Raw genomic sequence first — 23323 nt, 5'->3', positions numbered from 1 at the left:
TATATAAATAAAAAAAGAGCGATCACCTGTCGTGCTTTAGGCCAAGGCTGCTCACTATTCAAGCCTTCAAACACAGGCAAACACACACACACACACACACACACACACACACACACACACACACACACACACAGAAGGAGACAGAGATGGGTCGGACAGGAATCCCTCGGGCGATGCTTAGTCGGAGTTGTGGGCAGATTGTGTATTACCTCAGCAGATAGCCCACAGAGCTCGACACACAGGCTCCATCCATGCACTAAATTAGGAACAATAATATTGTACACTTAATTGGCCGGGCTCCCGTGTTGTCTCCGAGAGTCACGCAGGGGTGTACAGTGCATTTTGTGCGGGACTACGGAGGTGTGCAGGAGCACACACAAAAGAAGTGGCCTGAATCCCGCCGCACCAGCAGAGTCCTGCCACTTGTGCGCACAAACATCACTGGAGGATGTGACGCTAGGAAAAGTTGTGTTTGTCACACGTAGAATTTTAATGTGAAATAACTTTTTCATTTTTTTGTGGAGGACCGTGTTACCTTTCCCTCCTTCTGATGTTGTTCAAAAGCAGCAATGAGCTCTTTGGCCCACTGGACTCTCTGCTGACTGGGCGAGAACTCCTCCTGCACCGCCTGGACCTGCCCCGGGTGGATAACCTGCTTCCCTGCACACGGAGACAGAAACAAGGCAATAATAAATGAAGGTATCAGGAGACTTCATTAAACATAAAAGGATTCAACACTACTTGGTTTTGAACTGCGAATGAACGCTCACATAAACATTTCTCCCCCCACACAAAAACGCATTTAATTTCTATTGAATTTCTATATACTTTATACACCAGTGTCAATCAAGCTGCGGCCAAAAAAAACAAAAAAAAATTAATAATGATGGTTGGCTTTGTTTATGGAATTAATTAGAATTGGTTAGCACACAAGAGTCAATCAAGTCATAAAGATTTGATTTTTAATTAAAACAACTTTTAACAACAATTATTACTGAATCCTTTCATCAATTTAATTACTTTCTTACTTTATTTATTTTTAATAAATCAAATAAGCTCATCAAAATAGTCATAAAGTAAAAATAAGAATTGAATATTTTTTTTTTAAGTATAGAAAAGAAAGTAGTCGGTCGGAATAATGTTCAAATGGGACTACTAGTACAAGGCGAAATGTATTTTTTTTAAGTCAATTTTATTAAACAAAGTCATTCAGAATAACAGTCAAAACAACAAGATAAAAAAACAGAAGTTTGCTCAATACATCTACTTATACCAAACAATAGTAGTTTACTTAAATGCAATACTTCAGAACTTGAAAAACGCTACAGGCTGTAATGTACGAAGGTGGGCCACACAATAAGTGTCAGATTAAAAACAAAGTCGCTGCAGTAGTAAATGTATCTAAAATCAAATCTATTGCAGAAGCACGGAAAATAAAAGCAATTCATTATCAAAAACGACAACTAAAAATGCCTATGCTGACGTTATTTAGGGGTAAAATATCCAGGCTGAAAGAGAAGCCAAAGTGCTCCTCGCTATTAAAGTCCTGACAGCGTGTTCACACTTGTAAAGAAACAGTATTCACTCATGGATAAAACGACGCGGCAAAATGGGATTTATGGTCAGCAAAACACTTAGCGAAGCCAAAGCTCTTTGACATCCCACCCTCGCACACCGCCGTCTCCCCCTCTCTCACTGTAAAATATGGAAAAGAGCCACCGACATAATCCCGTGTACATCGGTAGATCAAACTTGTAGTGGATAAGTTGAGGTTATAAAAACGTCTGGCCGAGAATGACGGCTCAGCTGCGGACGGCAGGAACTCGACACTTTAGGGCTTAGCTACGTCGCTCACAATAAAATCCTTAAAGGTGGCTGGGAGCAGCAAAAAAAAAAAAAAAGGACTGCAGAGGGAAGGGGGGCAGGAGGGTGTGGGGTGGTGGGCGGGGGTGTTCTCATTATCCAGCTCGGCTCACCCCACTTAACCCCGGTTGTACTGTACATGAACGTAAACACACTCAGGACTTGAGTTAGCAGTACTCAGCTCATGGATCATCAATTATTGAGTTTCATGTTTTAATAGTTTGCGTAAGTCAGGCATGTTATGATGGTGTAACCAGGGAAATGATGACTGCAATTTCCTCATCAGTTGATAACAGGAGTGCGTTTCAGTTCTGCTTAAATATGCAGCCTCTTGTGTGTGTGTGTGAGTGTGTGTGAGAGAGACAAATCAAAGAGGACTGTGACTCAGGTGCCTTCTGCTCCAGTCCATTGGTCCTCCTGAAATGCATCACTCATGCCCGGCAGCCAATCCGGGGCTGCCATGTGCAGCCGCCACCTCATTGGAGGACTGCCATTTACCAACATGCTGTCAGGCGCTTGATGGGCACGGTCACAGCGGATGGAAGTGAAACATTGTGCCTCAAAGCTGATTTAGATGGATTGATTTTAGACTAAGGGGCATCATTAGTCGGGCGAAATAAGAAATGGCTTTTGAAGCAGTAAAAATAAAAGACCGATCAAGCAGTTCAACGTGAGAGTGGATAACATGGCATGAAACAAGTTGAAAGAAATCAGCAAAAGTAAAATAGACACTGGAAATTGATGCATAATCTTTCACATGATAAATGTAGCTGTGGTTCCCAAACTTCTGTTGCCTCCCCGACCCCATATGGCTTTTCCCCAACGTCCAACACCTTTATCAGAGTGGGTAAATACTATTTTTTTTTTTTACACTTCTTTTGCCAAAAAAAGGCAAAACAAATCCTAGTTTTTACTCAAGGAGTGACAATTCCAGAAGAATCCTCGAGCAAATATACTTGACACAGTGTGGGAACAATCTGTGTGCTAAACTGTCAACTCTAAAGCGGCTTCCAAAGTGTGAACATGCAGTCGCAGAAAAAGGCAGAAACAGAGCTTAGTATATTCCGATGGCTTCACCAACCAGCCAAACCAATCCAGATGGAACGGGAGTCAGAGTTCCACATTTCGGGCATGGACACAAACCTGCGCTGCGGACACCTCATACCTGTATATAGGGAGTGAACAAACACGACACCACTGCAACAGATCTCATGTTTAACATATCAAATTTAACCTGGGCAATCTGTGCTCATACGCGGAATAACCTGGACACATCGTGTATTTTCCCAGATTCATGTCATTTTTCACTTGATTTCCTGTTGGCGCCGCAGGGAGCTGCGTAAAAAATAGAACCATCGCAGAGGTTGGCCAATGCACCGCGCGACAGGGAGTGCCTACAGGCTACCATACATACCTGCGACCACCCTCACCTACCTACGTGTGAGTTGACAGCCCTGTAAAAACCTGGGATGCACTGAATCTGCGGAACACAGCAGCACTGTGGTGAGTATCTGTCATTGTGATGAGCAAGTATTTGATGAGCACGAGTCGAGTGGAATAGGCTGTACTTGCACCGATGCTGGCATTGGGGCATGTCTATCGAGTGTGGCGTGTTCCCCTTACGTTGCGAGCAAAAGTCACTTTGTTAAGTAGCTCTAAACAGGTAAGTGAAAGTGACCGTCAAAACGGTCTGTAGGTCAACCACCACTAAATCTTTTCATTCCCCCTTACTTGGACATAGTGGCATATCTGTGGCATCTTAGCTCCTGGCAGTCTTTCACAGGGGAATGCTAGCAACTAATCTCCGCTGTAGCCCCAGAAGGATGGCCGCGCTCCAGACCCAGCCAGGTGTGGGATTACGGGGAGGGTATAAGTGCTTGCAGAAGTGAATGCTCCATTTTCCCAAACACTTGGTCACTGGCACTTGCTGGCGCGATTCTGAAGGAGTTAGCCGGCACAGCTGGTACCCTGTAGTGCCCAACAAAATGTCCACAGCAGCAGAATCTCGCGCAAGCTTGATGGAGAAGCAAGATAAATTCTGGGGCACGAACCAGAACAGCGTATGACTCTGTAGTCTGTGCTGGAGAAAGATTTGAAAGACTTCATGATGCAGCGCATCAGGTGTCAATCACTCGAGAGGCAACATTTTAAACCCAGGCCAAGTCGTAGTTTTGAAGCGTCTACAATTCCAAATAGAAATATGATTATTCCAGGAGGCTGAAATGATCTCTGAGGTCAAGGTCAAAATGCACAACCGGTCCGTGACCACCAACTCCACTTCATCACACAAGAAATGCTTTTTTTTCCCTCCAGATTATCATCTCCCATTCTACATCAAAATCTCTCCCATCCCATCAACTTCATGACAGCTTCCAGATTAATTGATATTTATCATTTCTATGTAACAAACACAGTCATCTTCATGGTATGGAAATGCACTTCAGGTGATCTTGCACTTCATGTACTCTGAATGTGCCTCCAAAAAAGACATGGCCTTATGTTGGAGACCTAGACCTACTTGAGGACGTGTGCCATTAGGCCCGCTTTCTTCTGAGTCACGATCCCATCAGGTACAAACGAACTCCAAAGACTGGAAAGCTGTACTCCAGTCAGTCAACAAGGTCAAAGGTCGCATACTAGTTGGTCAGGTGGATGCTTTCCAAACGGATGCAGCGTACTGGTCTCACTTCCTATGGGCGGGGCAAGACTTGAATGAAATGAATATCACCAGAGTGATATTTTCTGTGTTTAATGAAGTGCTTCTGCTTCGCTGTTGTTTTAGGTGCCTGCTGCTAATGGGTTCGGTATGCAGCTTAGGTAATGCCAAGGTCAATTACTACAGAGGTAGAGGCTTTGGCCTGCTCTGTATTATTACTTAAGCACAGTCAGGCCAGTATTAGCTTCTAACTACGATTACACTGAGTGCCTGTGGCTTGTAAACCACTAATCCACCATGCCTCCAATGGGCCTGTCCCATAACCAATGTATTTCATCTCGCAGCTGCTTCCGTTATTAGCTTTTCTACCTTTTGTTTAGAGTAATCCACACCTCCAGGATATTGCAGTTCGAATTAATCTACATCGACTAAAAACCAGCAGTAAAACAGCTCAATGTGTTGGTAATTTTATGTCATGATGTCAACACAAATTCCAGAAAAACACAACTTTGTGTTCTGTCATTCCCGTGTAATTTAAAATAAGACTTCAGATTCTTATTTTGATGGACTGATTTGAAGTTGAATTTTTTTCCTCACTTTATGTAACAAATACTTTGACAGGGTGCACGCTGTGTAAGTTCTGTGGGAATTACTTAAGAGCCAATCTTTAAACACCAACTCCTACGCTGTCTCCATTGCAACACCGCGTCTTTGAAAGTTATTTGTTTTAAGTCTGAGATAAAATCACACCATTAGACAAGATAGGCTGCCAGAGGCCGCTGTCTAGAGGCTGGTATGTTCCTTAATCTGTCAGGTGGTACACTCCTCTTTCTAATGTGTCGCAAAAGTTGGTTGAAAATATTTTAGATGACTTGTTTTAAAGTTGCGTCAAGCTCAAGGCCTGGGGGCCAAATCCAGACTCAGATACATTGTGAGTTGCATATGGTTGATTCACCAAATTTAAAGCGTCCAAAATGTGGAGATCATCAATGAGTTTGTGGTGAATTTGACTTACAGTGCTAATAACGTTGCTACTACAAGACCCAATGTTTTCATTTAATGAGAAGTGAAAAAGGAACGATATTATAGGAACAACTTAGCGCTGACAAATAACTCAATGAATCATAAAGTGACAAAGAAATGTTAGTTAAAAAGGCACATTACAATGTACCGTTATCAGAAATCCAATTTGAAGAGGTTGTGGAAGACTTTTCTTTGGCAATAGAAGACCCCACCAAAAAATGTTCAAAGTATTCAGACAAATATCCACATTCCACACTACAGAATAAGTAATAAAAGCATGTATGATTTGTGTTCATATCGGATGAATATTGGTATCAAATTGGAAGTAAAAAAGTTGTACCGGACAGCACTTCAGTTTCGGTGGCTGCTCAGTGTTGTTTTGTTCTCAGCCACGGTTAGCGGCTTTCTTCTATGAAAGATGCCGACCGAAGCAAAGCGAAGTCGACCTGCAACTAAACCTGCAGTGCGAAGTTGCAGTCAACACTATCAGTGTTGTTTGAAAACATAAAAAAAAAAAGTAAGTCTCCTGAAGTTTAGAAAATAAAGATAGTAGTGGTGGAGTATATCTGTGACGATCAAGAACTGATAACTTAAATTTGTGTTATTCAGCACTAAGTGAGAATGCGATACTCTTGTGGTTTTGCTTTATTTTTATTTAATTAATAATGTGTCATGTTGATGTTTTTGGTTTTTTTTTGCATTCCTATTTTCCCAGCAGTATCGAAAAAGGTATCCCGTATACCTTTAGTAGTAAAGGTATCTAGTATCGTGCTCTAATAACAAGGAATAAAATACAAAATACACAGACACACAGCCAAAAACAGAGGGTTAGACACGTGTAAAAGGTTGTTGATAATCATAAAAAATATCATGTCTTTACAAATACTCCCTCTGTTTAACATTTTGAGGATGAAATAAGTACATCAGGCAGTCACAAACATATTTGGTGGTGAAGAATACCCATTCGGAACAGACTGTCCTGCCTATTGTGGTCTGCCGCTTGCAGTCTGCAGGGCAGGCGAACACACTCTCTCTCCCTCACACACACACATGTACTTTTGGAAAGCGTTGCCAGGCTACAGACACACACAGAGCCCTGTTAAAGTAGAGACCAGCCCTCCTTGCTAATCACTCACTTTAATCATACTTGAACAAACAAGAGGGAAAGCGAAGCAAGTGCATGATAGAAATGTCAGGCGAGCGTTTAAGGACAGCGTTCGACTGAGGAGGATTCACAGGAAGCCAGAGTGGTCAGAAGCACATGACGTTTGGTGGAGAACTGAACATTTAAATGTGCTTTAAGTCGTGAAGAGAAAGGGCGATTATGACAAATGGGCTTTGGTAGCAGCTGACCTGCAGTCATCAGAACACCAGGAGTCTTGGTGTATAGCATTATATTCAGAAAAATCAGATGCATTTTCTGGGCTTGTTGCAGGATTCAGAATGGATTTGACAGAAATTATGTTGGAAGAAGCGGCGATCTGACCTGGCAGGATAGAACAAGGGCAGACAGGACGCTGGACTGTACCTGTGAAGCCCATCAGAGCCCCCTCTCTGGCCTGTTGCCTTAACCCTTCCTCGTCTTTGTAGTCGATGTAGACCAGGTCGATAGCCTGCAGCCCAAAAGCCTTTGTGGTCACAACCACCTTCTGCCGAGCGTAAAGCAGCTCTCTGGCATCCTTTGTCCGAGTGGCTCCTGAAATAAAAAGGGACACGTCTAAAAATCTGGCAAACAAAGTCAATATTTCAAGACCAAAATGACTCATCACCTGCATCCACTGGCAAATTAAGAATAATACATTAATATTCCTGTCAAGCTGCTTTGCTTCTGAAAATACACAACAAATATTTTTTCTCATCCAACACTGATTGAAGACTGAGTGTATTCAATTCAAGGTGAGGTAACTAGGGGGCCCCTATGAGGCCTGTGACCATGGAGCACTCTCTTCTCTTCCCTGCTAGTGACACAAATTTTAAAATAACCTGGTGAATAATGCAACAGTTAGCCACCACCAAAACACGACATGAACATTTGTCAAATACCAGTTGCACACAAGTGTTTCACTGGAAATAAATGAATTTCTAATTCATAAGTTTTTGTCCAGGCTGGAGCAGCAGAAATTACCCGCAGAGATGTCACCACGTCTGAGAGATGACAGCATGAAAAGGTACCTATGCTGGCGCAGAAGTCATCCGAGCCAAACACCACGCCATCATGGTGAAGTCCAGCTTGAGGAGCGAGTCGCCGGATTTCCTCACAAACCACCTGAGGAGAGTGAACATTGTGCAGTGCAGCATGAAAAACACGATACAAATGTAAAAAAAAAAAAAAGGCTGCTCAGCCCATGCATTCTAGCACCATCACAGATGATTTAGAAAACACTCACAATTACCACATTACCTCAAACTTTACCTTAACATTTTTACACTTTTTTTTCCCCAATTGTAAACTGGCTCAGACAATTCCTTTAACAGCCATTCATGCAGTGTTGTTTAAGCGTAATTTAAATGACTCCATGTCCAACTGATGCGCTAAAAATGGCGCACAGTAACTTCAAATTGGAGCACTTCAAAATGATTTTAAAGTGAGCAACTATTATCAAAGGTTGGGGAAAGGTTAAAAGCCAGGGCGACTTGTCATGACTAAATGAAGCCGAGGTAGAAAATCTAAGCTCTTCTATTGTCGTCTTAGGACACATTTATTTAATTTTATAAAATGAGTATTTTCCCAGAAATAAAATAAAATAATCAATCTAAACATCTTTATAAATGAGAAGCTGCTTTTAAAGGATAAACTGACTCGAAAAAAGACGAGTGGACTTCTTGTTAAATACATACAATTAAAATAACAATAAAATTGTTTTTATTTGTAAGCTCTGCTATCATACAGGACAGAAACAAAATCGTACTTTAAAAGTAACATCCTGTCATCGCTGTTTTACTGCAGATCTAAATTGAACAGCTCTGATAGCTGCCCCAGAGTTAGTTCAGTTTAATTCTAGAATCATTTTTTTTTCGTTGTATCCATTAGATTTTTGGGCGGGGAATATTGTAGACACAATATAGGGTTAAAAACAGAATAGATCAATATTCAAATGACATTTATTAAATACCTATTATATGAGAACTTTAATACAACATAATCAAAATTAAAGAGGATGACTTTCGATTCTCGACAAAATCAGTACATTCTAAACAGCGCCTGAGTTTAGCAACATTTATCTGAGGACATAATGGTCCTATTTTACCAGAGCAATTACACTGTTTGTGAATTCTAATAGACCATGTGCAGAAAATAAATAACCAAAGCTGTTCAACTCAACAAGACTTATTTTTCAAACAAATGCCACATGCTTTGTTGGCTCCTACATTATTTTAACTACTAACTGTTTCGCATTTCGTTGTGCGTTTGTAACCTGTGGTTTTTGTCTGGGCAAAGATACAAGGTGTTACAAAAACAAAAAAAAGAGAGAGAGGCACATGCAGACACCCCCCGCCACCAAAACACACATGAACACGCTTGCAGCCACAAACGCAGGACAAACGTGGACGACTAAAAGACAAATCAAAAGAAGAAAAGACAGCTTGATTCTCCCCAAAACCGTGCCCTCTTTTTTCCCCCCAAATGTCGCTGAAGGTCGTGCTGTACGATATCAGTGACGGGCTTTAATGCCTGCCAAAATATCATTAAGAGGTTTTCTGCTGTGATATTTAAATAATGAAAGAAGGCAGCATGTCTGAGTGTAAACAGACACTTTCATTCTGGGATGTCTTACTTGACGTGAAGAATAAATGTCTTAAACAGGCACTTTTTATTCCAGAGTAGGAAGGCAGGGGCAGAAAAAAAGCGGGGGGGGACTTTTGTTTTTAATTTACCTTGAAATTAAGCAGACCCACAGCGGTTTCCACAAAGGTGACCAGACGAATGGGTTCTGTCAGTGGTCGTGCTTTCAAGTGGCGCTGAAACCTGTCAACAAACTGCAACACACAGAGGAGCATTCTCAAGGACGACTCATTAACAACACTTTTCCTGCAGATAAAAACAAAACCGATCAGGAGAAAGGGCTTTGCTTTACGGCAAGTGCAATCATAGGACTCGACAAGAGAAATAATTAGTGCCGTCAATCCCTTTCAGACCTTACATCCACTTAATTAATGACGTCGTTGGCGTGAGTCAGAACAATTTAGGAGAGCAAAAAAGTTGGACAAAGTTACACAAACCCTCGAGGGAAATAACATGAAGTAGTAGTGAAGTCAAGAGTGGAGGCAGCAAAAAAGAAGGAAATATGATGAAGAAAGTTGCCTGTTTTGAACCTAAAAATGTATTTATCTGTGGCCTAATGCGCTTCAGAGATCCTTAAGTGATTCTCCAGTATTTGCACTTGAGCTAGCAACAGACAGCACCGGAGCGAACGCAGCCTAGTGGCAGAAGCACGCCACTGCTTTGTCCCGAACCTGCGAAGTTGAAAGCTGCCATCATCACGCAACAGGAGCCACGTGGGAGATTTGACGGTTTAGATATTCTTTATTTTTTCGAGGCGCACAACTTGTTTATATTCTAAAAGACCGTCTAATGGAGGATAAAAAAAATTACATCTTTCAATATCCAAAGTGAGACCTGAGGAGTGGAATGAATTCTCAACAGCACATTCTCTGTTTTGATGTGAATCCCGACACCATTATTACCGACACCGTCTCTGTCTCAGTCGTTATCCAGAGACCCACCTACGAGGGTTCAAAGAGGAGACGGAGCGAGCGCAGGAGAGCGCCAACAAATGCAGGTGAAATGAAATATTTTACATTATCACCAGGGTTCCCCCTTTTGTCTCAAGTCTTGAGCTCCAGCTTCTTTTGGAGACTCTGTGCGCCGCTGCAGCGGGTTCCCTCGAGAGAGTGCGCACATGTAAATCCACACATGCATACGCATTAACAACCCCAAAGGAGAGAAGAAACAAGACTTGCCATGTCTCTGAGAGCGTTTTATTCAGACATTATTCGGTTTTGCCCACCTTGGCAGGGAAGCGGTAACGCTGGAGCAACAATCAGAGTCTGATGTGTCACTTTGCTGGGGTCTTTCTTCAGCACGGCTCCCGCTAATATGCGAGCTCACCTAAGTAGGCCTTTAAAAACCAGTTTCATTCTTTGAAGACCAAAGCATTCAGATTTTTCCAACAGACCAGTTCACAGCGAGCCACGGACTGCCATTGGGATAGCCCAAATTCCAAAATCTATCATCTGGAAACACACAAAAGCCCCCCTCTATCAGATATTTCCTTTCAAAGCCAGCCCCCTCAACCCCCCGAAAAAAGGAGTGCCAAAGCTCACCGTGGAAATGTCTAACTCCATGTTCTCTCTTCTTTTTCGGTCCCCCTCTCCCTCGCTCATCCCCACAAGGAAGAGCAGCTATTGATATCTTTTTAAGTATTCAGCGGAAGGAACTGATTAAATATTGAATCTATATGAATAAATATACAGCAAACAAATCGATGGCAGACGGACATAGAATCTCCGGAGTAGAAAAAAATGTAGAGAGAATATTTTACTACAGGCTAAACAACATTAGCATTGGGATTATAAAAAAAGCACACATTGTTTGTCAATAACAAAAACAAAATGGAAAAAGCTACAGGGGAATATTACTCTTTAAATTAAATATATAATGTAACAAGAGCCTCCCCCAAATTTCAGACATTTTCAAATTTTTTTTAAACAAGCAGATTAAAAGAAAAAAAAAAAATAAGATCAATGTCAAGTAAAATGTAAATAATGTAATGAAAAAATGTCTAACTATTTATATACCATATGTTTTTGGCAGTAACAAAAACAATTTGTTATATATAATTATCCCCTCTAATAAAAAATATTTGAAGAAATAAGACATAACATATGTTTTAAAAAAATGACATCAATAAATAAAAAATGAAAACAAATTAAAAATATTATAATTAATCAAATCACTTATGTGAGTCTGTAATATCCAAATAGATTTACCCCCCAATCTCTATTTCAAGTCTGTTGAATGAATACGTCTATATGTATGTTGCACCCGTTCAAAGGGTTCTTCTCGATTGACATTGACCTTAAGGGGCCAGACGGGGAGAGTCAAAGGGCCGGCGTGGCCGAACAATGGCCAGGTCTGCTCTGAACGACGTCCCCTGCGCTCACATTCACCACTCTTCTTCTCACAACTCAGAGAGAGGGCCTCCATTCAAGGATTTCCAAAATAGGGGCAATTTTAATCATCTCGCTATTCAATCGCAGTTGGATAAATCATATTTGAGAGATTTGCATAAATACAAACCATCAAAGACTTTTCATCTTCAAAGAGGTTTTCGAGACCCAATAGGCTTTGTACTGTAATCATCTGAGGTCACAACCCTGTGGGAGCAAGGCTGCTATGGCAACATGAAAACTAACGCTGGGGGCTTAGCATAATATCCCCCCCTCGCATCGCAAGCACAGGAAGATTCGGGGGGTGTGTTCCAAGTCGGGAGTGTGAACATAGGGTGTGGAAAAAAATATATTTCTGCGACGGAAGCAGGAGATCGAGACGGTCCTTTGTGGGCTGATATTACACCCGGAGATTACCATTGCTACATGGTACCGTGCAAGCCCTAATAAGATTCCGGCCAGCCCAGAGGTCTGTTTGGATTCCGCTCAATGAAAACAAACGGCGGCTCAACGTGGCACCGTCGGCTAAAGAGCCTCCAAGCCTCTCTGATTACACGTTTCTGACGCTCCACTGTATTCTGCTCTTCAGCTATTGTACACGTCGAGTGCCCGGTATAAGAGCTACTCCAGAGACGCCTCATTGTTCCTCTCTTACATGCGGCAAGCATTTACTGTCAATGGATGTGGAAACTAGGGCCCTTTAAGATGTTATTCACTTGGGAAATGGTAAAATAAAAGGGAGAAAAATAGCACCTCTTCTTGCCATTCAACGGCACGCTACAAACAAGCCCTCTGACAATTTCGCCGCCCAATCCGACAAAAAGAAGGAGGGAGAGATGGCGCTAGAGAAAAGAAGCAATAGTGGGACAAGTTTCAATTAATTTTCTTCTAAAGGGGGCCAGATTAAATGTTTCCGGCCTGCTGAAGTGTTCATTTCACAGAGGGGAAGTGGAGAAAAGAATAAGGGGAGGTTGCAGAAGGAGGAGTGGAGGAGGAGGAGCAGGACAGGGTGCGATTCTTTCGGTCCCACTGCACACCAAATAGTGTGGTGGGCAAAGAATGCACATGGCTCTGAATCTGTGTGAGAATTGTCCTCGGACAAAAGGAGGGAGTTACGCCTGTTATAGCCCAATAAGGCTTGTCAGTCACACAAGGGACGGGGGAGAGGAGATAGGCAGAACTAAAGATTTTCACACAAAGGGAAACAAGCAAGTCCATCTTTTAGCGACAAATCAGTCTAGAGGTTTCTGAGTTAATATCAATAAAAAGGGAGAAAAATAAACAAGTCAGGGATTTACTGCGGTTCCTGACTGAACACATGAGAGGAGGAGATGCACCTGACGCAGCCACAGCTCAAACAGGGACAGGCTTGGCTCCCACCCTTAACTCCAGGCTGGTGAAGATGCTGATGTACTCTAAACATCAGAATCTAGACAAGGGTAAAAGAATGATTTGTGATGTCAAAATGATGTTTGCATGTTGGATGAGGAAGAGGTCAAGGGAAGTCGGGATGGGGAACGCTTGAAGTCTGTTTACATGACACATTTTTCTTTTTAAATACAGAGTACCTTCAAGATTTGTTGGCGAATTAATGTAAAAATGTAGAATAGCACTCAGAGAATGCAGACCTCCACCAGACCTCACGAAGGCTTTTTCAATGTTATTGGGCGACATTTATATTTTCTAAATAAATAGCTTAATCTAAAATAGCTTGATCTACCATTTCAAAACCAATGACACGACAAACATTCAAGTGAGATAATTTGGACAGTAGGGGGCAGTAGCGTGGACGGAATCAAGCGCAATGAGCAAAACATCGTAAACAAAGAAGATAATTGGCAATGAAGCGCTAGTCTGCAAATTGGTGGATCGAATTCGGATCAGCACCACAACTGAATCAATTGTTCCCTGTCGCATGATCAACACTTCCTTGAGATTTATTTACTTATTTTTGCAATCAGATAGAAAGACAGATGGACAATTGATCAGCATATGGCACTGGTGATAACATACTAAATTAAACCTAAATAAAATCACTGTTTTCATGAATATATTCTGTTTGTGTACGATATAATAAAAAGGGGAAATTCATTCACGCCACACCCTGTTCTTTTACAAATTGATATGAAAAACAAAATTGTATGCCTTAGCCTCTACCTCAATAGATTGGTAATATAATGTTAACGTTAATCAACAATAAGTATAAATGCTTCAATTTAGAGGGCGTTACGAATATATGTGGAAAAAATGAAACATTTATTTCAAGTGGAACTGTCATTAAATCACTCAGAATCAGAAGTATAAAGCACGTTCACTGAGCTGCGAAAACAATTTTTTTTTCTCTCTCATTTTTTCTGGTATGAAATGAAAAGAAAAGTGCCAGGCACAGGGTTTACTGAGCCAGATATATATAATTAACTTTCCACGTTTAAAACCAAGTGCCTCAATGTGCTGGCCACGAATGTTCAAGACAAGAACCGGCAATCTCTCATCATTTCGCAGACATAAATTCAAACCAGAACAAAAGCCACCTAAAGTGGAAGAAACGCATGAAGGGCTGAGCGAGAGGAAATAATACAAGAACACCTGCCAGCAATTATACATGGAAGAAAGGCCAGTGTTCTAATTAAAGCACTAGTTTAAAACTTCCTGCTCTTGCCCCCAGAGCCTTTAAGAGCGCACAAAGTGTACGTGTGTTTGTGTGTGAGCACAAGTGTGTGTTCTCTTTGCAGACAGATTCCTTTCAGGTGAGACGACGGTCTTAAAAAAAAAAAAAGGATCCTAATTTTTAAGGTAAGGTTTTTAAGGTTAAAGTACAACAGCAACTGCAATGCATAGTGAAAAGACGTGAAGAGAACGTGATCACAGTCCATTGGTTAGTGGAGACTTTTATCACACCGAACAAGTTCAAAATACAAGATGAACAGTCAAACGCTCTTGACTCTCTTGGGTTTTTGGGCCGTCCCAAAGAACAGTCGCTGTTGACACAGAGATTGTAAAAAAAAGTGGTAGTAGGCATCATCCATTTACAGTGATACCTCTGTTTTCGAACGTCCCAGAATTCGAACAAATCAGAGTTCAACAAAAATTTTGAGATTTTTTTGCTTCAGATTTCAAATGAAAATCCAGAATTCGAATGCGCCTGAAAAAAGCCGGAAAAACCAACCAAACATGCGCGGACCCATCAGCTGACCCACGATGCGCTTTGTTATTGTGTATAACGCAGCCTCTGTATGCAGACCTACGCTAAACCAGCATTAAGTTCAGAACCAGACCATATTTAGTTACTCGGATAATGAACAATTTTGGCTAATTTGACAATTTCAGCTGAAGATTTCAACTGAGGTGGGCATGAATTGTTCCACCAATTTAAGAGGTGTCACACTTGGATGCTAGCTTCTTGCTGCAGCTGATAAGATGCACATCTAACTATGAATACTTTTATTGCGTTCACAAGATTCTGAATCAAAAATGTGATGTCATTATAAACTTTTCTTTATTGTGTTTATTACCATTTATTATCTCTAATAATGTTGTAGAGACTAAGACCAAACTGAATACAGATCAGTCTAATAGTTTGCTCCAATGAAAGCATTAGAACTCTTTATTTACTGGGAAAAAAAGACAACCACTTCTTCAGCAGAAAAAAATAAATATGTGGGTCTAATACACGTACATTCCTGTATTCTGTATTCAGATTGGTCATGGTCTAGGTCTGCCCCCCCCACATTGGTCTTGGTCCTGGGTAAAGTGGTCATGACTACAACACTAACCTGTACAGTAGGAAGTTGTGCTTTTCCTGGCTTCTGACAGCTAAATGACTTGAAAAGTTACAGCAGATTTCAATGAGAAAGCTGCGGACAAAAGGCCTGAACCTGACATAACATTAACCATGTGGGGCCAAAAACCCTTTGCAGCATGGTGGAAGTCTGCACTCGCTGAGTGCTTTTATAATTTCAACGTAGATTTAGGCAACAAAAATCCACTTGATAAAAAAATCATACCAGCTGCTGAGTGTATCGATCACCACTTGCAAACACATGTACTAGCGAACTGAACTTTGGCATGAATATGTTCCATGTCAGCTGCTATTATAATTAGTGAGTATCACTTACAAAAGACAGTGTTGGTGAATTATTAGGGCCTCATGGATGGCTATCAGGCTCCCGTCAGGCCATCAAAAGCAACGCAATCTATTTCTTGCACAGCAGCCAAGAAAAACACACCGTCTGTCTGCCACAGGGATCAATTCCCACTTTTACTGTGAAATGAAAAAAAGGTTTGTTATGATGGCTTTGAAGAGTCCGGCGGTTTCCCCTTTCCTCTCTCGTTTATTTAGGAATGTTGGAGTCCCAGAGTTGGAGAAGAGAAGTACCCTGGGTATTCTACTCCTTTAACTTTTTTATCTATTTGAGAGTTTCATGTTCTTTATTGAGGCTTACAAAAACAGAGGTAGTGAAGCTTACCCACTGAACCTCCTCTGTGTCTTCCACCTTAGGAAGCATGATGGCCGGAGGGAGGGTTCTGCTCTGCAAGATGACTTCCAGGTCGGCTTCGGCCAGGCCGCTGGACACCGAGTTCACCCTCACACACTTCTCTGTGCGGCCAAGTTGGAGTTCCTCCAGCATTCTTGGTATGGTCTCTCTCGCTTCAGTCTGTCAACACCAGAAAATACAAGCTCAGTCTCTACACACCCACATCTAAAGAAATGACTGACCTGGAAAGGTGCAAATTAGTTGACTAATGGATGCAATGCAATTTGTTAAGTAGCACACATAATCTTCATCTGGTAGCTACTCACACACAAGGTTTGTGTTTAACTTGCATCTCCAGTCCAACCACCATGGAGACATAGAGAAACAACGGAACAAAACTATCTAGAAAATGTTTTTGGGAAGACACACAAAGCAAATAACTCACATCTTGGACTTTGAAACCAAAACTGCGCCGTCTTTATTTCCCTTGAACACATCTGAATAATAGAGTACGAGCCAAAGGGGATTTCCAAAGATTGAGACTCTAGATAAAAGACAGGTTAAATTGGCAATTTATAAAAATATATGCAAAATAAAAACAAAGTATGAGTATAACTTATTGTTATCACCACTATTGATAATTATAATAAAATACAGAAAATAAAAATGCATTTCATTAATGTCATTCACTGTCTGAGGACTTTGGTGTTAACATACTTTTCTAGACAGGATACTTTCCATTCCCACATCAACAACTGCTCAATATAAAAGGCCACTTCATTATGACTGTCCACTTTTACATGTGGAGCAAAACGTGCGGCGCATCAAAAACAATTTTGCTGTGAAATTGCGTCATACATACAAATGTATGAAGCGCTGAAATTCATCTCAGTGCAGAGACAGTTTGTGCTCCCCTGAGACTCACCTCATTTCTAAAGTCATAAAAATATTGATCATAAAACCAGACGGGAAAATGGACCTGCCCAAAGTGAAAAAATCATGGACTCTTCTCTGACCAACAGGTCACCCCGCTATGTATGCAGAGAAAACCCTCAGCATTTTTGATGAGCCTGAATTAAATGGATCAACACAAAACAAATATGTTTTTGTGTATGTTTTTAACCTTAAAAACACAAGCGGACACATATTAACAAAAATCAAAGAGATGCCGAGAGTGCCAAATCCAGTAACATAGTAACACATGCTGCGTTATTCATCCCAGATGTTGGGCTGGAAGAGCTCTAGAAACCAGGATGGTCTGAGAAGTGAAGTCTGGCTGTTATATGGAAAGAAACTTGCTGGGAAAAATATGGTCCGAGTTAGGATATTTGGGGAAACGGTAGCTTAGTTGTCAGGGTAAATCAGATGTTGTAGACACTGATGGGAAGCTTGTGTGGGATTTTTTGGAATATCTGAAGAGAAGTATACAGTTTCAAAATGGTGATGACAAGTACAAAACGAAAGGGGTGGAGGCAATACAGGATTATTATTTTTGCTTATGTGATTTATAGTGAGAATAAGGGGGAGGAGGAGGAGGGAAGATGCGGGAAGGAAGTCAGATGAAGTGAATGCAAGGGAGGTGGGAGAAGGGAGTTAAGTTGTTGAACAGAGCTCAATCATGTGTCAGTAACAGTCTGAGAATATGGGCGGTGAACAAGAGAGTGCAGGCAGGGTGGAACAGGAGGAGAACTCAGAAGAAGCTTGATGAAAGAGCCGTGACTGATGGCATGAATTAGAGATGGACGAGTCGGAGATGAAGATTACAGAAGTTGTCCCTCTAAAGGACAAGATCAGAAATGAGTATATCAAAGGGACAAGTGGAGAAGTTTGGAGACAAAGTTAGAGAGGCCAGATGGTTGGCACACACTGTGAGGAGAGACAGTGTTGAATCCAGAATGTTGCATGTGCTTCGTAAAATGTTGAACTGCATTGTACATGCTTGTACAGAGTGGAACTTGAGTCCTGCTCAACTGACGGCGCTTGACATTGCAAATTACACATCACTACATGTTGATAAAAGGAGCTGAAAATTCTCTTTCCCAGCTCAGGGGGTAAAACTTCCAGTGTTTGGAGTGTGCTGTGTATTGGCAGGTATCTTGCGATACAATACGTATCCTGATACAGGAGTAGTGATACGATTCCCTCTGAGCTGTTTCAATACCGTAAATTCAGCAATGTATCGTCATTGTCAATATACCAGAGTAGAAAAGTGAGTTTTGTGTCAAGTCCGACCATCATCACTGTGAGAACCTAGTCAGTGGGTAAGTTTTGAAAACCCCCTCTTGTAGTCACAGATATCTTCTCAGACACTTTCTCTGATCTGCTGGAATGCAGAACTGCCCTGACATTATGAACACACACTCAAGTATCAATAAAACACTGTATCAAAGTACAGGCTTGAGATTTTGCTGGATTAAACAGGGGTCTCTGGACCACTATGTACCATCTCTCTGCGCATCCTAGGATCAGACTTGCGGGACTGTCACATAATACGACAGCGGCACTGACTCGTATTCCAGTACGGTAGTATCACTGCTCCTTTAAAACAAACTCTTGAGCCCAACTAGACCTGTAACTGAATATGAAGACGCTAAACCCAGTCAAGAGATTTATGAAGTCATAAGTCACAATCCATAAACCTGCTACTTGGTGTCTACGATTCTGTCTGTCTCTGCAGGTCAACCAAAAACAATACGCAAGAGCAACTGAAAAGGGGTGGACTTGGTGGTGTCTCCAGCTCGGCCTCAAGTATCCTATAATGGCAGAACTGGTGCATTAAAATAATTTAATGTGGAGGACACTTCAATCAAGTTTCTTGAAAAGCATGCGCCCCGGAACCCTCTTTTATGTTGACATTTTAAAAAACAATGATGCCTTTAACGGCTAAAAGGACGTCCAAGTCACCGTGCAATGCTCTTTTATCTCTACTTTTCTCTAGGTCAGAGAGATTATTCTACCAGACACCTTGACCCCTATGGGCTCTGCTACTCCGAGCTTGAATAAAGCCCTTTGAAAAGAAGATATTTTACATTAATGGACAGCCATCCAACAAGTTGCTTCAAAAGCTCCCACCCCAATCACCTGACGTCCCATGGAGCGAGCGCCACAGTGTCAGCTCCCGCTCCTCTTTGATTCTCGCCATCATCTTCATCATTAGAAGCTGACACACAGGCGGGTGCAGAGGCAAGCAGTCAGCTGGGCTGTTGAACGCAAAGATGCACACTGGTGCTTTTCAAGTGCAGAGCGTCTGACCTTTGAGGAGAGAGAGGGCACCTCCGTAGCACGCGGTCTGAATCCAGACTCGAGGGATCCTACAGAGAGCAGCATATACGTGACACAGCATGGCTACTGCCTGGCAGACAGAGCATCAACCTGCCAGGTCCAAAATGATATGTCCAAATTCCAAAAGAACAACCCGCTCTTGGTGAGATCAAGCCATGGACTGGATTGAAAGGGCTTCATTTTCGTTTATCTTTGTCTGAGAAATGCAACTTGGCTGAATCTTCGACAAGACCATTTGTTAGGAAAGGAAATTTTCAGATATCCCGATTCTTCCATGACACACATATACAATCACCCCACGGTGATGCAGCTGCATCTAACCCACTTCAGTTCCACCATCAATGGGGTGGCACTTAAGTGCTTCTCTCAGAAACACCAGTTTAGGTAGAGAAGCCTGTCAAACGCTGTGAATGGGGCCCCCACTGACAACTCCATAATCAATACTTGAACCCCTTAAGCTTCAGCAAGTCAAAGCCCAGTACACGGCCACAATAAAACAGTCAGAATAAATCAAATAATGCTCCTCACCAAACCCAACATGTTAAGGGTTGATTCCAAAAATGTCCCTCATTAAATGTGTATGCTCAGTTTGCAGAGGGTCGTGGGAGATAAACAACAAGCAGCGTGGCATCTAGGGAAACAAGGAGGACATGAGAGTCAGTGCTGGTATAATGAGAAAGCAGGATGTGTAACGGAGTTCAAGTATTTTGTCATCTATATCTTGAAGGTGTCTTCAAGAGACTGGAGGAAGCAAAGGTTCCAAGCACGATGGAGCAAGTTTGTCATATTTGGAAAAAAATATATATATAATGTAATAATAGGGTCAGAGTTGCTTGGTCCAAAATGGTCCAAAGCTGCCTCAATAATGTTTAAAGTGGGAAAGACGTTTGAAGAAAAATGACAATCATGGCAAACTCAGTCATGATACTTGACATTAACCAATACATAATTGGAAAGAAGGAATACTGGTTTTTCATTTGGAGTTCACAAAAAAAATATTTCCATATACTACTATAAAATACATGGCGATTCTGAGAGTTCTCAGAAGTGGGTGAAGCGCCCCGGTAATGGTAATGTAAATGCAATACAAAACTCTCTCAAGAAGGGTCAGCAGTACAAAAGATAATGTGTTTGGGTAAACGGTGGAACTTACTGTCTTTTACTGGTTTTGATAAGGCAGGTGGTTGCCACTCTTCCTCCATTCTTTAAACTTGCTTCACCGATTTCTTATGAGGCTCTCCATCTTTTGGTTAGAGGAACAGCCTTCCATGCTCACTGGCACCATTAGAAAATCCAGCTGTTATACAACGGTTCAGCATTTCTCCTCTGATACTGAATCTTAAGAGCTTTTTTTCCTGCATTCTAATGGTGCGCCGACTGGATCTACCTCCAGTGATGTCACAAAGGCTTGTTTCCAGTTCTCGTTCTATGCAACACGGCTCTGATTTTCATTCACTTACAAGTAGATTTACACTTATTTTGCCTCATAATTCCACAGAAGCACTTTGCAGATATATAATCATTGCATGCTGCATATTTATGGAGGCCGTGGCGCTATAAAGCGCTTTACAGAAACCATTAATCATTTATTCCACATTGACATTGGCGGTTTTAAGTTACGTCTGGAGCCACATTTAGCCCCAGGGGCAGAATAACAGACACATGGCTGCTTATACAGGATGCTTGTGGCATGCCACCAAGAATTCAGAATTATGGCCTTTTTCCAAAAATATATTTACGACTAATAATCATATTAATAATTCATCTATAATCATATATTTCTTATTAATTATATGAATGAATTATTCACATATCAAACACCATGAATTTTGTCTTCCTTATAAGATGTCCCTGTGATGCATTACTAATTTTTGACGTCCTGGTAGAAAACTGAAAGGTAGAGTGTCTCTGCAATATGATTCTGCCATTTGGTTAGCTAATCTAACATTTAAAAATAAAACACACCTCAGTACACACATCTCATTTGAATCCATCTCAATGGCTGCTGCATTGAGCAGCCGACGACTCATTTTATTATCCCCATCAATGCACCGTGACCACCACTGTCCCTCTCATTGCTGTGCTGTGCAGTGAACTGTTGTCACCTATTTGGTGGCGGCATAATTTATGTAAAGTCAAAAATATCCGGTGTCGGGCACAGTTCATGAATATCCCCATAAATCACACAGTGGCTGCGCAGCGCCTCAGTCTGGCATCTAATCTCCCATGAACTGCAAGTGGAAGGACCTGTGACCAGACTGCTCGTTGACAACTTAGAAAGAAGAGTCCATTAGTGTACACTATGATACATACCATATGTCATCTCCTACGTTTGACAACTGAATTCTGGGAGGCATAAAAAAGCTTTTGATTCATTTACAGCTTTATTTTTATTGCTATTGTGACTACTGTTTACTTACTAATAGTGTTTTAGTGTTTTGACTGTTGAATTCGTGAACTGCCTTGTTGGTATTTTATTTTATTATTTATTTACTTTTTGACTGGACATTATTCCAAAACACTTTCCTAGTTAGTGGGCTCCCCACTGACCATGGCAATAAATTTGATTCTGATTCTTATTATTATCATGTTTTATTTGTGGTGGGGGAATTGTTGACCTAAAATGACCCGCACTAATCTGTGCTGAACGCAACACTTAGCTTGCTGTTGCAGAAACATGGAGGAGGAGAAGAGGCATGTTGCGGTTCTTGTTCACAAGACAGAGAGACGACAACAACAGACTTGAACAGTCATGAATTTGAGTACACCATTTGGTCTGTTGTCATGGTGAAGAAGGAACTGAGCGGGAAGGCGGGTCTCCCACGTCATTGATCCAGGTTTCAACCTAATGTGTCACCCCCAAAAGATGGGTTGCATGTTGAGTCTAAGAGAGGTCTAGGAGTAGGTCTTCTTCTAGATTTATGCCAGTTTAAGATGGTATAAAGTTAGGATGCATCTGGACAATTGTGTCCAGGGGAGGGGGAGGGGAACCCAGACAGATTCAGGGGGCTTCACACTAGGGACTCTGACTCCAGTCAGAATGTTGGGATCAGAAATCCAAGATGTGAACACAAATTAAACAGGCTTTTCCCAGGTCTTGAATCTGCCTGTAGAAGTGGATTTTGTCCCGGACTCAAGCAGATTCACAGCATGCAGTGTGAAATTTGACCTAGAAGATCATGCCTGAAGAAGCCAGATGCTATGTGACTGGTGCAAGCAGTTCATTTCGGGGAGAAAAAACTTGACAAAACGCACAATAAGTGAGTTGTCCTGTGACATACACAGTGTGTACGCTGAACAACGGAGCCAGTTGTACCCAGTTGACACAACTCTCAAGGCATAGATGCAAGGTGGCTCGATAGGGGGTGAGATGGACTTGAGCGGTCCCTCTGATCAACTCGCTTCAGATTTTTTAGGTCACTTCCAATAACAACCTCAGTATCTGAGGCCCTGTCATATATGCACAAGTTCTGAGTCAGACAGGCCTTCCGTCAACACAAATCTGGCATATCCCATCCGTATCTGACTTATTCAAACTAGGTCGTAGAGTAAAATATTCAGATTAGGATATGGAAACGCTCCTCCGTGAGGACAGTGGATCCAAACACTTTTGAAAATAATGACATCGTGGACATCTTAGAATATGTACCGCATTGTTTTGAATCCTTTTAGCGGATCCGTGTGGATCCACACACTTCTCTAACTCTGACTCCTGAGACTCTAAACATACACCACGGCAGTGAGCACGACTGCCTTAAAAAGCTAACTCTCCCTCTTGCTGAAACTTTATAAATCCAACCTAAACTACAGATTCTGGCATTAAAATAATGTGCTTTGAGTCTTAACGTTGCAA

General features: G+C 41.6%; 1 protein-coding gene across 5 annotated transcripts in view; it reads right to left on the bottom strand.

The window, feature by feature from the left end:
* The window catches only part of clybl (citrate lyase beta like), a 121055-nt gene that overhangs the window by 20767 nt on the left and 76965 nt on the right, over positions 1 to 23323 (bottom strand). For 4 of the 5 annotated variants that reach the window (XM_053877662.1, XM_053877663.1, XM_053877660.1 and 1 more), the window contains 5 exons: positions 16180 to 16368; positions 9419 to 9520; positions 7715 to 7808; positions 7071 to 7238; positions 536 to 660 (listed from right to left, as the gene is read on the bottom strand). In XM_053877662.1, the coding sequence (XP_053733637.1) occupies positions 536 to 660; positions 7071 to 7238; positions 7715 to 7808; positions 9419 to 9520; positions 16180 to 16368 (678 nt within the window). The remainder of the gene's footprint in view (positions 1 to 535; positions 661 to 7070; positions 7239 to 7714; positions 7809 to 9418; positions 9521 to 16179; positions 16369 to 23323) is intronic. The other variant, XM_053877664.1, reaches the window with a different exon arrangement.

This window comes from Synchiropus splendidus, chromosome 10, assembly GCF_027744825.2.
Source record: "Synchiropus splendidus isolate RoL2022-P1 chromosome 10, RoL_Sspl_1.0, whole genome shotgun sequence".
Taxonomy (NCBI): Eukaryota; Metazoa; Chordata; class Actinopteri; order Syngnathiformes; family Callionymidae; genus Synchiropus; species Synchiropus splendidus.
The sequence above is the reverse complement of the archived record's forward strand: the minus strand, read 5'-3'. Positions and strand labels throughout refer to the sequence as shown.